Here is a 13,670-nt window from a genome sequence, read left to right on the forward strand (position 1 = left end):
AGAACTTGTTCTCTTTAACCCTCATACTGGTTTTCATTACTGTTCTTGAAGACTCTAGCCTTCTTTTGGTTTGCCCAGCATCGTGGCATATTCTTTTATAATCAACTTTTTTATGTTCTTATATATTAGATGTTTTTCCTTTAAAAAGTACCTAGAATCAAAAAACAACTTGATTTGACTCTTCTTTAACTATTAAGTCAAGTTCATTTATTAGTGGGGTCCATGAACATGTACTCCTCAATACTGCTGACTTGCGGAGTTCAGTTTCAGAAAGCTGCCAAGATCATTACTCCATGAGCCCATGATCTAAGGACTGGGAAAAGGTTGGGTTATCTGGGATTGAAATCAGGTTCTTTCAACAGGAAGACAATGGGTGGTACTGAAGGATGTCAATCTGGCTCAGAGGGCTGTCTTGCTGAGCTCAGACTGAAAGACACAAGGAAAACAAGAAGAACCCCTTCTCAGGACACATACAATAGGGCAACAGGAGTAAATAGTATCAGGGAACAGAAGGCCAAAATGAACTGAGGCTATTGAGGGGTGTGGAGTTCTGCAAAGTTCCTCTAACACTGGATGGGAGCAAAACAACAAGGGCTGCATAGATCCACTCACTGCCAGAACCGCTGGTGTCTTCGGAAGCAGAAGGAGGAGGGAGCAGCTCTGCTTTGCCTGATGATCGTCTGGACAGGGAACCATCCTCCAGTTGCAAAGGCCATTGGCAGGTCCACGTAGGAAGTGGGGACAGAGGCAGGACTGAGTGACTGTGCATGTGGTCCCTGACCCAGAACTTACAGTCCAGGGCCAGGAGTGACCCAGAGATAACCTCACACACATCCACAGAGGTCATCTGAGAGGAGTTGGGGATCATAACATGGTGCGTGTAGCCTGTGCCTCATCCTTGTAGGAGGACATTGGACAGGATGTTTAGTATTGCAGAACCTGGATCCTCCTCATCCGTGAAAGATAGTGATGGCCCTCCAGGTATATGGAAGATGGAAGGAGGTAACATATGCAAAACACATGTCACAGACTCCTTTTGCCCAGATAGTGAGCAGGAGGGCAGGTAGCTATGATGCCTTTCACAGGTGGGGCAGGAGGCAGGGCAAGAGTAAGCAGCTGAGTTGAACCCAAATGATGCCCCTGTGAGGAAGGAGCAGAGCTGTCCACTCCTTGAGGTCCTCCTGGGCTCAGGACACATATTTCTTAGTGATAAAACTCAGAACACTCAGTGGAGTGTGGCCTGGCAAACCTCTCACAAGCTGAGGAGACACTTCAAGATGGATCTGTGAGCTTCAAGAACTTGCTGGTGGAGCCGTTCAGGGAAGGACAGGGATGACTGTCTCCCTATCAGGGTTTATGGTTCTCTCTTCTCCTGATGTCGTTAGATGTGGAGTTGGGCAGAAATGCACAGGAGCAGGGCACCAGAACTACCATACACAACCACAGATGCAGTTCCATCTGCAGCAAGATCTTCAATGGCCAAAACTAGTAAAAGCATTAGGAAGTTCTGAGTTTGGGGGTATTTATTGCCTTTTAAAAATATATAATTTATTAATAGCTTACTTAATACGGCTTTCTATAATGGCTGTGTTAAAATAGCTGGCTCACAAAATTCTTGAAAATCCTACAAGGCCCTATGAGCTAGCTCCAGACCACTGCTGGCCACATGACACAAAAACCTCTTTGCTCAAAGAGAATTGAGGGGAGAGAGGGCAATTTTGGGGGACAGAGTTGCATGAATGTGTTCCCTTAGCCTCTTTTTGTGGTCATCTGTACTCAGTGCTACAGTGACAGGTATTGTCTATTGGTTCCCCTTCTACTTGGATTTCCTGCACTGTAGAGGTAGGTGTAGAAGACTCTTGAGAGTCCCCTGGACTTCAAAGAGATCAAACCAGTCAATCCTAAAGGAAATCAACCCTGAATATTCATTGGAAGGACTGATGCTGAAGCTGAAACTCCAATACTTTGGCCACCTGATGCAAAGAGCCTACTCGTTGGAAAAGACCCTGATGCTGGGAAAGACTGAAGGCAAAAGGAGAAGAGGGTGGCAGAAGATGAGATGGTTAGATAGCATCAGTGACTCAATGAACATGAATATGAACAAACTCAGGATATAGTGGAAGACAGAAGAGCCTGGGATGCTATAGTCCATGGGGTTACAAAGAGTTGGACAAGACTTAGTGACCAAACAACAGCTAAAATAGTCATGGTATTTTTCAGCTCTAGTTTCCAGTTTGGCTGTTGATAGTTTTGTTTCTTTGTTGAACTTCTCATTTTGGTGATGCATCTTCCCAGTGAATTTCATGTATCTGTCTGTCCATGTTTCTTGCATTTCACTAAACTGCTTTAAGAGGACTGAATTCTTTATAAGACAGTTCATAGATCCCTATTTCTTGAGAGAGTTTTAGTCACTTCTTTTCATCATCTCATGTTTACTTGATTCTTAACGATTCCTTATTTGTTGCACTAGTATTCACAAGTGAGTCTTCACAAGTGAGAGTCTTCACAAGTGACAGGGCCCTGTGATGAGCATGTTGCAGCAGTTACTGTCGCCCTTGTGGCTCCTTTTAGAGGAGACACCACTATCCACATCTTTTCAGTGAGGAAATTGAAGCACAGGGAGATTAAGTAACTTGCCCAGGAGATTAAATAACAGCAACTGAGTAATGGACACAGATTGTATTCACACATCAAAGATACTTTGGGCTTTCTTGAAAGAGCATATTTCGGCCTACACCCCATGTATTTCAACCCTTGGTGACAGATGGAGACCAGTCTGCAGGGAATGGGACTCATCATATTTACATCCACAGAACACCAGCTGTTTTGTCCTGGTAGGAGTAGTACAGCTGTCTCATAGAGAGGAGCAGTGCTCACCAGGTAAGAAACTCTCTTGCTGATCAGCAACAAATTCCAACTCCTTTTGACTGTAATCCAAAACACAATATATATGTTTAATTTGGTACAAAAGGGGTTCTTAACAGTTTGTGTTTTTGGTGCTTTAGACATTGGGCTATGGGGGTGGGCATGACAAAGGACTTCTGCAGAGCTTCTGGGCAGGGGGAGGGCTCAGCGGCAGGAATCTGGAGAATGACTGAGTGCATATGGGTTGGTGATGTTGCCAGCGAGAGCTACAGCTATTTAGGGGGAAACACTCCTGCTTGGGTCGAGGGCAGATATTTGGGCCACAGAGCATTGGTGCGCAGTGAGGATTCATTAAGGCGAAGTTGGAGCATCTTCCCTGTGTGAAGAAGAGGAGAGAGAGAGGGTCACAGAGAAGCCTTGGAATTGGAGCAGAAGGCTGTGGTTTCCTTGGCTCAAGGGGATCAGACTCAGTACCTGTGAGGATCCCCATTTTTGCTGATGCTATTCCTCTTCCTGGGTGCTGGCCTCAAGTCTGGATGCCTATTTCTAGGCTCTATTCAGGCCCTGGACATATGCCCTCTCTTCCCCAGTGAGCCCTGCTCTGACTCTGGACTCCCTTTGCTCTAGTGTTGAACTTGTCAGGTCACCTTTGCACTGGGATTTCTGCTGATTGCCACAGCAGCCCGAGCACTGCCCAGGCTCTCTTGGTGAGTGTGTGTTGAAAGGATGAGTCCTCATCTCAACTCTCAACCTGGGTTCTGGACCCACAGGGCAAGGGCAGGCGATGGTGCCATTAGATGGGGGATGGGCTGTTGAGGCAGCACCACATACAGAACTTTCACTCTGGGCACCCTTTGGGGCAGCATAATCTGTCTGCAGTACCAGCTGTTCCTGGCTTTTCTGTCTTCTCCCACTAGTCCCCAGCTGAGAGTCCTGGTTGTGAAAAGGAGGGTGGCCTGAGCATACTGATTAGCTGACAGCATCTCTGGGCATCTCTGGATTGGATTTGCCAAAGGGACTCCAGGACCTCTGGACTCTGGGCTGTTTGGACTCATTTGGACATTCCCTTATCCTCAACAAAAAAGTAACCTAGCATTCTTGATAACTGCATTATAAGTTCAGTGGTATTTTATTATTTTATCCCTGATTTTGAGATTAAAATGTTAGGATTGGAGTGTTCAAGAAACTAGGTCAAGATCATAGACTTGGTAACAGGTTGAAGCCAGTATGTTCCTACAATCACTCCTGAAGATGGCAAAGGGATCTGTCCACATCCTTGCACAGCACCCCTCAATACAGATTTCTGTGCCTTATATCATCAGATTCAAAATGCTTCCTTGTTTCAGAGAAATGACCAAAAGCATCTACACAGAAATATATGTGACTAGAAGTGTCCATTCATTCATTTTCCATTCATTCATTCACCACCAGAGGACTCAGTGTGTGTGGACCACATGCAGTCTGGATTTGGTGCTCCTGTGACACTCTGATCTGCTGGTGCTCATCTGTTCCCCACACACCATAGGGTAACACTGGTAACCTGGGAATATCTTGACCATTGGATTGATGAGGACAGTACTCAATTTCCAGCCTTTCAATTTTCCAACTCTAACAGCCCTAGGGCAAAAGTACTGGATGTTTCCTCTGTTGGAATGGACCTTGGATTTTCACTTCACCAATTTCTTTTTATCAATTATTTCTTAGCTTGTGACATGTCACTGTGTCACAGATTCTGAACTGGCCAAGCAGGTGCTCATTGATATATTCATGACTTTCAAGTCTCCAGAGAGCTATCGAGAGATACGTGGAGAATGGAGCTTCTATGAAAGCAAGGCTGGGACTGAGAGCTCTATTCAGATCCACAGCCAGGAGCCCAGCTGCACTCTGACACCACTGTCACCAGACAATGTCTCTGTTGGGTGTGAGCATGCCTCAAATGTGTCCTCAACAGTGTCCAGAGGCTTTCAGGTCTGTCAAGAGCTTCTAAACACCCACCTGACCAGCCACCAAGAGCCAGTGTTTGCCTGATTCAGTGAACATAGTCAGTGTAGCCCTAACTACAGACCTGGGAAACAGAACATCCTCCAGACCCCTGGCCCAGTACCAAAGGCCTGTGCGTGGGAACCCTGAAAAATATGATGCCCAGGCAGGTGCTTCCCAGGTGAATCAGGAGCAGTACCTCTTTGAATATGGAGGCCTGAGGAGGGCAGCTCTCTGATAGTTTGAGGGTAACCATCGTGAGACCATGAGTACTGAACTGAAAGAGGGGCAGAGTAGTGAGAATGGCCAGGCTCAGAATTCAAGTTCAGCTTTGTTCCTCCTAGCCTCTGTGACCTGGGTCAAGTCACTCAACCTCCCTGTGGGTCAGTTCCCCCTTGATAAAGCTGGGATAATAGTAGTATCTACCTATACAGTTACTGGGACTATTAAAGCAGTGAAAATACTCTAGGTTTAGCAACTGACCCACAGATGCAACAAAATTATCCATCATTATTATTAATTTTGGAGGATGACAACTGGAATGATTTGGCTTCTCCCCATTGTCACAGACATTGACACAAGGAGGGCATCTTTACAACCTGGTAAATTCAGTCAGTGTTGGACAGACAACATTGGGGAGGGGGTGTCACCATGCCCTCCACCACCCCTGGAACCTGAGTGACCAGCCCAGGAGGGTCTCACAGGTGGGTTGCAGCCAGCTGTCCCACAGGGGTGGGTAGGTAGTGGGGAGGGACGATGGATGGAAGGCCAATAGGCCTCTCAGCCCTTTTTACTGAGGATTAAAAGTTCTGGGCATTGTTCTGGAGAACATAAGCCCTAATATCCTTGATGAGGATGTAGGGGAAATGCTTGGGTGCCATGTGAAGAATCATCTGGAGGCTTATGACCTCCAGGTATCTACATCTTGGGCGTTCCTCTCAGCAGATGCTGGGACAGGGTTCTCTGACTCACAGTCCCAGGGGACAATTTTCAAGGGCAAAACCAAGACCCCAGCCCACGAACAGCATCCCTGTGTCCTGCTTACCATGTGTCTGGTTGGACACCATATCAATGGCACCAGGCTGCAGCGCTGAAGAAAGTTATAAAAAACATCCAGTTTTCCCTGAAAAGCAGATGTGGTTGTAAGGAAGCTACAGGTACAGACGCTGCCTCCAGATGAGCAGCATCGCCTCCATCTCCCACAAGTCCCCAGGGCTGTGTCCCCACACACTGGCTGAGGCAGCACTGCAGTCTTCACCTGGGGCAGGGGGCTGGAAAACCTTTTGTGTTTGTTGGGAGACGGTCTCTATGGGTCACAGACTGTATTGGATTCTGGAACAAACCAGTGCTTTTGGTATAGGAGGAGATGTTGGGGCTGCTTTTGAAAAAAGAAAAGAAAACAAACATCAAAGGTTGGAGGAGGTATGAAGTAGCCAAGGAGAGGTTCTCAAGGAGAAACATGGTGGGCATGGAGACCAAGCAGGAGATTGAAGGAGGGGGAAGAGGGTCTGCATCTGGGGGCACAAAGGGAGAAGGCAGATTAAAAGACCCATTCCCTGCTCAGGGGGAAGGGTCCCGATACTGGGGAGAAAGAGAAAGATGAAGAAAACAAAGAACAGGCAAGAAAGTGGACCTGGTGGAGGTAGGATGTGGAGCCGGTCCTCTGAGTGGGAACAAATCCCTGGCAGGCAGCTTCCTCCCTCTTGAAAGGTGAGCTCTGGATTTCCTGGGCCCCCACAGTGACTGTCAGGGGAGACGTGGGGCTGGCCTTTCAGCTGCCATCTGAAGCTCCCAGGAGGAAGCAATGGATCCCACAGGGACAGAGGCAGGACTAGGAGGAGGAGGGCAAAACTGAACCCAGAGATCGTGGTTCTTTCTTCCTCATACCTGCCACCTGGGGCCCTCCCTGTCATTTCTCAGCCTCCTGCCAGCGAGGATCTCAGTCACCCAAGGGAAGCAGGTTTCCTCAGGTTCCCTCCTCCTGGAGTTTCCTGTCACCCCATCTCAGGTGCCACAAGAACATGCAGTAAGCCCTTTGCCTCTCTCACTGAGCAGACAGGAGCTATGGGCACTTCCTGGTATTTTAATGGTGCTAAGATCTTGGCTCAGAAGTTTCTTTATATTTTTTTCCTGACTTGTGTGTGGCTCTTTGTCATAGTTTCTTTTCACTCATCCAATCACTCTCTGGTGAAACTCAGGACATTGTCAGAGCTGATGACAATTTCTGTGAGGACTAGGAATTGGCCAGCTATGAGTCAGCCACCAACATCCAGAATCCTGGGCCTGTTCAAGGGGAGACCCTGCTGCTGGGACAGCTGGAGGCAGTGGGCACCTGAGCATTCAACTCTTTGTCTCACCCTGAGCCGCTAGGATGGGAAGAGCGTCTGGATTTGCTCTGTCACCAAGTGGTGGGAGACCAGAGCCCATAGAGCTCATCTCCATTCAACCCAGATATTTTAGACCCAAGTTCATGTGGATCGATCTGGCCCCCCTGCCCCTCCAAACCTCTAGCCTTGAGGGGGATCATTCTTCCCTTCCTGTGGGCCTTTCTCACCTCCATCTGGCTTATTGTGTCTTCTTGGCACTCACAGCAGGAGACAACCACTGTGGTCTGTACAGGGCATGGCTGTGAGAAAGAGAAAATAATTGTCGGCTTTCTCATCTGACAGCTCCTGGATGCAGACACATGACATCTGTTGCCCTGGCACCTGTCAAGTCCTGGGGCTGCTGCTGCTATTGCTAAATCGCTTCAGTCGTGTCCAACTCTGTGCGACCCCATAGATGGCAGCCCACCAGGCTCCCCCGTCCCTGGGATTTTCCAGGCAAGAGTACTGGAGTGGGTTGCCATTGCCTTCTCCAGTCAAGTACTGGCCACTCAGCAAATGTTTGTTGGAGAATCAAGGAGAAATGAGCAGCATCTGGCACAGTAAGACTGTGGTCTCCATGTAAAAACACACCATGCCCATTTATTTTATGAAGATGGCTCTTCTCCAAAGATCAACAAACTCTATCCTGTCTCCTTGGTTCCCAGAGGCCGCCCTTATAGGAGAAGCTGGGTGTGAGGCTGTGCCATGTGATGGAGGCTGTCCAGGGTGTAGCATTAGCAGGGCTGATGTAGCAGGGCTACATTCACCCACCTCTGGCAGATTCAGCCTCCCCAGGCCCCACACTGCAGCCAGTGTTGATGCCAGCCCTGGCAGAGACCCTGTTTGCCAGTAGATCTCAAACCCAGGTCCCCCTGACTTGGGACATGAGCCCCTTGCTCTAGCTGCTTCTTATGGGCCCTGGTTTGGGTCCCCACCCTGAGTCTGCCACGGCATCCTCTCCTGACCCTTTGTCCCTGTGCTCATCTGGGCTTGCACCTCAATGTCAGGTAAGATTCCCTTCCCTCTCCTAAGCCTCCAGTCCCCAAATTCCAACCCCACCATGACCCTCATCCTGAAATGAGCCAGGGATAAAGAACAAGGAAACAAAGCCCAACATACATCAGAGCCCAGGGAGGGGGACCAAGTCCCTGAAACCTGAGGATCCTTTTCCAAAACTTACCTGAGTCCTGGAAAGAACCATCTTACAAACAGTCCTTTGGGAATTTCAAAAAGCGCATTGATATCAGGAGAGAATATAGCTGTTCCTGAAACAGGCTACCCCACATTGTTGAATTCAGTGCTAAAGGCCCTGGATTAAGCTGTGTTGGGGGTTGCGGAACAGTGTTGTCTGGGTGACATTTATGAGTCTCACATCCTCTCTAGGGTCCTTCCCTTCCTTCTTTCACCCTCTTCTTTCTGCCAGTTCTCTCTGCCCAGATAGGTGGGAACTAGAGGATTGCAAGAGGACATCTCACCACAGGCAGCAGAAGCCTCTCTGTGCAGAGCAGTGTGTGCAGCTGGCATGATGACATCTGAACCAAACACTTCACTTACCTTTTCTGGTCTTTGGGCTGATGGTGGCTCCTTGATGACCTAAGATGTTAAAGAGACATAAATAGGGTGGATGGGGCATGAAGGACTGTGGCTCAGCCATGCAGACAGGAAGGCACCTTCTTCTGCAGCAGTAAGGGGTCAAAACATGGGTTTTGGGGTTACAGCCTATGTTGCCTGAGTGACTTGGCCAACAAGTTCCACCTTCCTGAGCCTCAGGCTCCTTCATTTTCAATGGGAATTCATCCCTCCGTGTAGACTCAAGGGGGAGATGGGCAGTCTAAAACCCCTTGTCCCTGGTAGAGGCCCCAAAGGGAAGTTTTCATCAGCAGCCCTGACATCATATGAAGACAAAAAAACACTCCCCACATTTCTCCCTATCCCTCATCCCCCTGAGCCTGCCCCCAGCCTAACAGCCCTCAGGGAGATGGTCCACTTCCATCTCACCAAGCTTTCTCTCCTCACTTCTCTCTCTTTGCAGAAACCTGATCTCCTGGTTTCTACGCTGCTTTGCTTGTCCTTTCTCAGCTCTGCTTTTTCCTCTTCTTCACCCAGCTCTGCCCAGAGCCAGTCTCTATTCTTTTCATTACCAGGGCACCTTCACATCCTCTGAAGGTGACATTTACCCTCAATGCCTGCCCCCCCCCCACCAGGTACTAATGTCAGAGGAGACACCAGACAGTGAGGTCCTGTGGACAAGTGTGGTGGGTGCTTCATTTCTGCCCCTCTATGCCCAACATAGGGCCCTGCACATCCTGGTGACTTAGTGAAGACTAATCAAAGAGTGACAGAAAGCACCAGAGACGGGCAGGGATCCATTCTGTTTTCAAAGGCACAGCTAGTCCTGCAGACTCCTCTCCTTCCCCCAACAGCAAAAACTACAGGGGCTTTGGTCCACCTGAGTCCTTCAGAATCTTGACTGCTGTAGGGTAGCTTTGGTCTCAGAGGGTCCAGTGTCCCTTCTCTCCAGGGCTGGGACAGCCCATAGATCCCTTCCCTTTGAATGTGAAGGCATGAGGCAAGCAGCCTCCTAGATGCCCAGGCTGTGTCTATGCCCAGATGTGGAAAGACAGAGTCTGCGCCTTGTTTGCTGGTGTAGGGCCTCAGAGCTGATGGGAATCTGCCAAAGAGCAGTATCATGGGGCAGGCAAGTGCCTGGTTTCTCAGGGGGTTGGGGAGGGCTGTCCAGGTCACTCACCCTCGTGTAGCAGCAGATACAGATAAGCACCAATGGGATCACAATCAGTGAGGTGATGAATGTAGCATACAAGAAAGGATTGCTGGGAACCGGTCTCTGGGTGACAACTGTAGTCACAGAGGTTGTTGTCTTTGTGAAAGTGGTAGGGATTGTCATCATCGTTGTCGTCATTGTGGTTGTTGTCATCATCGTTGTTGTCGTCCTGCTTGTCCTGACAGTGGTAGGCATTGTGGTAATCCTTGTTGTCCTTGTCGTTGTTTTCCTTGTTGTTGTTGTCATTGTTGTTGTCCTGACTGTGGTAGGTGTTGTGGTCTTCCGTGTTGTTGTTGTCCTGACTGTGGTAGGCGTTGTAGTCTTCCGTGTTGTGGTTGTTGTTGTCCTTGTTGTTGTTGTTGTTCTGACTGTGGTAGGCCTTGTGGTCCTCTGTGTTGTTGTTCTTGTCGTTGTTGTTGTCCTGACTGTGGTAGGGGTTGTGGTCTTCCGTGTTGTGGTTGTTGTTGTCCTTGTTGTTGTTGTTGTCTTGACTGTGGTAGGTGTTGTGGTCTTCCGTGTTGTGGTTGTTGTTGTCTTTGTTGTTGATCTGACTGTGGTAGGCGTGGTCTTCCGTGTTGTTGTTGTTGTCCTTGTCGTTGTTGTTGTCCTGACTGTGGTAGGCCTTGTGGTCCTCCGTGTTGTTGTTGTTGTTCTTGTTGTTGTTGTTGTCCTGACTGTGGTAGGCCTTGTGGTCCTCCGTGTTGTTGTTGTTGTTCTTGTTGTTGTTGTTGTCCTGACTGTGGTAGGCATTGTGGTCTTCCGTGTTGTTGTTGTTGTTGTCCTTCTTGTTGTTGTTGTTCTGACTGTGGTAGGCCTTGTGGTCCTCCGTGTTGTTGTTCTTGTCGTTGTTGTTGTCCTGACTGTGGTAGGGGTTGTGGTCCTCCGTGTTGTTGTTGTTGTTCTTGTTGTTGTTGTCCTGACTGTGGTAGGCCTTGTGGTCCTCCGTGTTGTTGTTCTTGTCGTTGTTGTTGTCCTGACTGTGGTAGGGGTTGTGGTCCTCCGTGTTGTTGTTGTTCTTGTTGTTGTTGTCCAGAATGTGATAGGCCTTATGGGCCTCCATGTTGTTGTTGTTGTTGTCCAGAAGGTGATAGGCCTTATGGGCCTCCATGTTGTTGTTGTTGTTGTCCAGAATGTGATAGGCCTTATGGGCCTCCATGTTGTTGTTGTTGTTGTCCAGAATGTGATAGGCCTTACGGGCCTCCATGTTGTTGTTGTTGTTGTCCAGAATGTGATAGGCCTTACGGGCCTCCATGTTGTTGTTGTTGTTGTCCAGAATGTGATAGGCCTTACGGGCCTCCATGTTTTTGGTGTTGTTGTCCAGAATGTGATAGGCCTTACGGGCCTCCATGTTGTTGTTGTTGTTGTCCAGAATGTGATAGGCCTTACGGGCCTCCATGGTTTTGGTGTTGTTGTCCAGAATGTGATAGGCCTTACGGGCCTCCATGGTTTTGGTGTTGTTGTCCAGAATGTGATAGGCCTTACGGGCCTCCATGGTTTTGGTGTTGTTGTCCAGAATGTGATAGGCCTTATGGGCCTCCATGGTTTTGGTGTTGTTGTCCAGAATGTGATAGGCCTTATGGGCCTCCATGGTTTTGGTGTTGTTGTCCAGAATGTGATAGGCCTTGTGGTCCTTTGTGTTGTGGTTGTTGTTGTTGTCCTGACTGTGGTAGGCCTTGTGGTCCTTCGTGTTGTGGTTGTTGTTGTCCTGACTGTGGTAGGCCTTGTGGTCCTCCGGGTTGTGGTTGTTGTTGTTGTCCTGACTGTGGTAGGCGTTGTGGTCCTCCGTGTTGTTGTTGTTGTTTTCCTTGTTGTTGTTGTTGTCCTGACTGTGGTAGGGGTTGTGGTCCTCCGTGTTGTTGTTGTTGTTGTTGTCCTGACTGTGGTAGGGGTTGTGGTCCTCCGTGTTGTTGTTGTTGTTTTTCTTGTTGTTGTTGTTGTTCTGACTGTGGTAGGCCTTGTGGTCCTCCGTGTTGTTGTTGTTGTTGTTGTCCTGACTGTGGTAGGGGTTGTGGTCCTCCGTGTTGTTGTTGTTGTTTTTCTTGTTGTTGTTGTTGTTGTCCTGACTGTGGTAGGCCTTGTGGTCCTCCGTGTTGTTGTTGTTGTTGTTGTCCTGACTGTGGTAGGTGTTGTAGTCTTCCGTGTTGTTGTTGTTGTTGTTGTCCTGACTGTGGTAGGTGTTGTAGTCTTCCGTGTTGTTGTTGTTGTTGTTGTCCTGACTGTGGTAGGCGTTGTAGTCTTCCGTGTTGTTGTTGTTGTTGTTGTCGTGACTGTGGTAGGCGTTGTGGTCTTCCGTGTTGTTGTTGTTGTTGTTGTTGTTGTCGTGACTGTGGTAGGTGTTGTGGTCTTCCGTGTTGTTGTGGTGGTGGTGGTGGTGGTGGTGGTGGTGGTGGTGGTTGTCGTGACTGTGGTAGGTGTTGTGGTCTTCCGTGTTGTTGTTGTGGTGGTGGTGGTCTTCTGGGTTGTTGTTGGTGTTGTCATGACTGTGGTAGGCATTGTAGTTGTAGTTGTCCTCGTTGTGACAGTGGTAGGCTTTGTGGTTGTTGTGGTAGTTGTTGGGACAGTTGTAGGCTCTGTAGGCTCATACTGTAGAGAGCACACATGCCAAAGATCAGGGATTGACTTGGGTGACTTATTCCTGTGTACCCGATATGCACTTCCCACACTAGACTTCACGAGTCTCCTTCTCCTCAGGTTGCTTCATCTACAGGGACCAGAGTAGGGCTAGGAGATCATGGCTGGTACCCAGAGAGCCACTGTGCAGCCCTTGGCTAAATACCCTACCACTGGCCCTCCTCAGAGGCTCTCCCCAGAGCTCTGTCAATGAAGCCCAGTCTTCCAAAGAATGACAGCCCTGTCCTCACTACCTGCTTTGGCTGAGAGCACTAGGATTTTGTGAGAACCACAACAAACTACAATATACAGATGAGTAAGAGGGAGGCTGCAGGGCCCCTGAGAGTAAGGGTGCAAGAGCAGAGATAGGACACCCAACTCACCTTACCATAGCCTCTCTCCCCCATCTCCCAGCTTAGCAACCTCAGGCAAAGCTACTCCCTGTCTTAGAGCCTTGGTCTCATATCTGTGGTGAGGCAGTAAGTGGGTACTTGAGCATGTTAGACAGAGCTTATAGTCCATTTTAGGTCAGGTCCACATGCGGGCTTAAGGAATGAGCTCTGTACCCTTGTTGTTCTTAACTAAGGGTACATATGCTGCATACATGGGCCTGCACTGCCCAGCCCTTCCCTACATCAGTGGCTCTGCTGGAGGGAAACAGAAGGGAAGGGGGCAGAGAGAGCCTGTGCCCAGGAAACAGGGAGGCTGAAAGGAGAGGCCCAGTCAGGCTGAGGGTGACCCTGTGTTGGACCCAGAGCCACAGGCAGCTTCAGAGTTCTCTTCTCAATGTGCCTGTGGACAAGCAGCTGTCAGGTGGAAAAACTCTGGTGGGAAAAGTGGAGGTTCAGTCTCAGCCTGACAGGAGGATATGCAGGGTGCAGGGGAGACAGACAAATGAGGACTGTCACACTACAAGAACCCACACCAGCTGGGACTGGACACAGGGCAGTGGCATTAGGCAGAGACATCCCTCCTCACAGAGGAACCTCACTCCAGGCTGATAGGCTCTGTTGCCCAAGTCGGGCTACCCAAGGTGAAGTGGCCTGGATGCCATAGAACTGGGAAAA

At 49.0% G+C, this 13,670-nt stretch overlaps 1 protein-coding gene across 1 annotated transcript in view; it reads right to left on the reverse strand.

Annotated features, from left to right (window-relative positions):
- Nucleotides 1-9,952: 9,952 nt before the first annotated feature.
- Nucleotides 9,953-13,670, reverse strand: part of LOC122708524 (probable cyclin-dependent serine/threonine-protein kinase DDB_G0292550) — a 67,927-nt gene continuing 64,209 nt past the window's right edge. Inside the window, exon 3 of the mRNA XM_043924755.1 lies at nucleotides 9,953-12,563. Coding sequence (XP_043780690.1) covers nucleotides 9,953-12,563 — 2,611 coding nt within the window. The remainder of the gene's footprint in view (nucleotides 12,564-13,670) is intronic.

Source organism: Cervus elaphus, chromosome 15, assembly GCF_910594005.1.
Source record: "Cervus elaphus chromosome 15, mCerEla1.1, whole genome shotgun sequence".
Classification (NCBI taxonomy): Eukaryota; Metazoa; Chordata; class Mammalia; order Artiodactyla; family Cervidae; genus Cervus; species Cervus elaphus.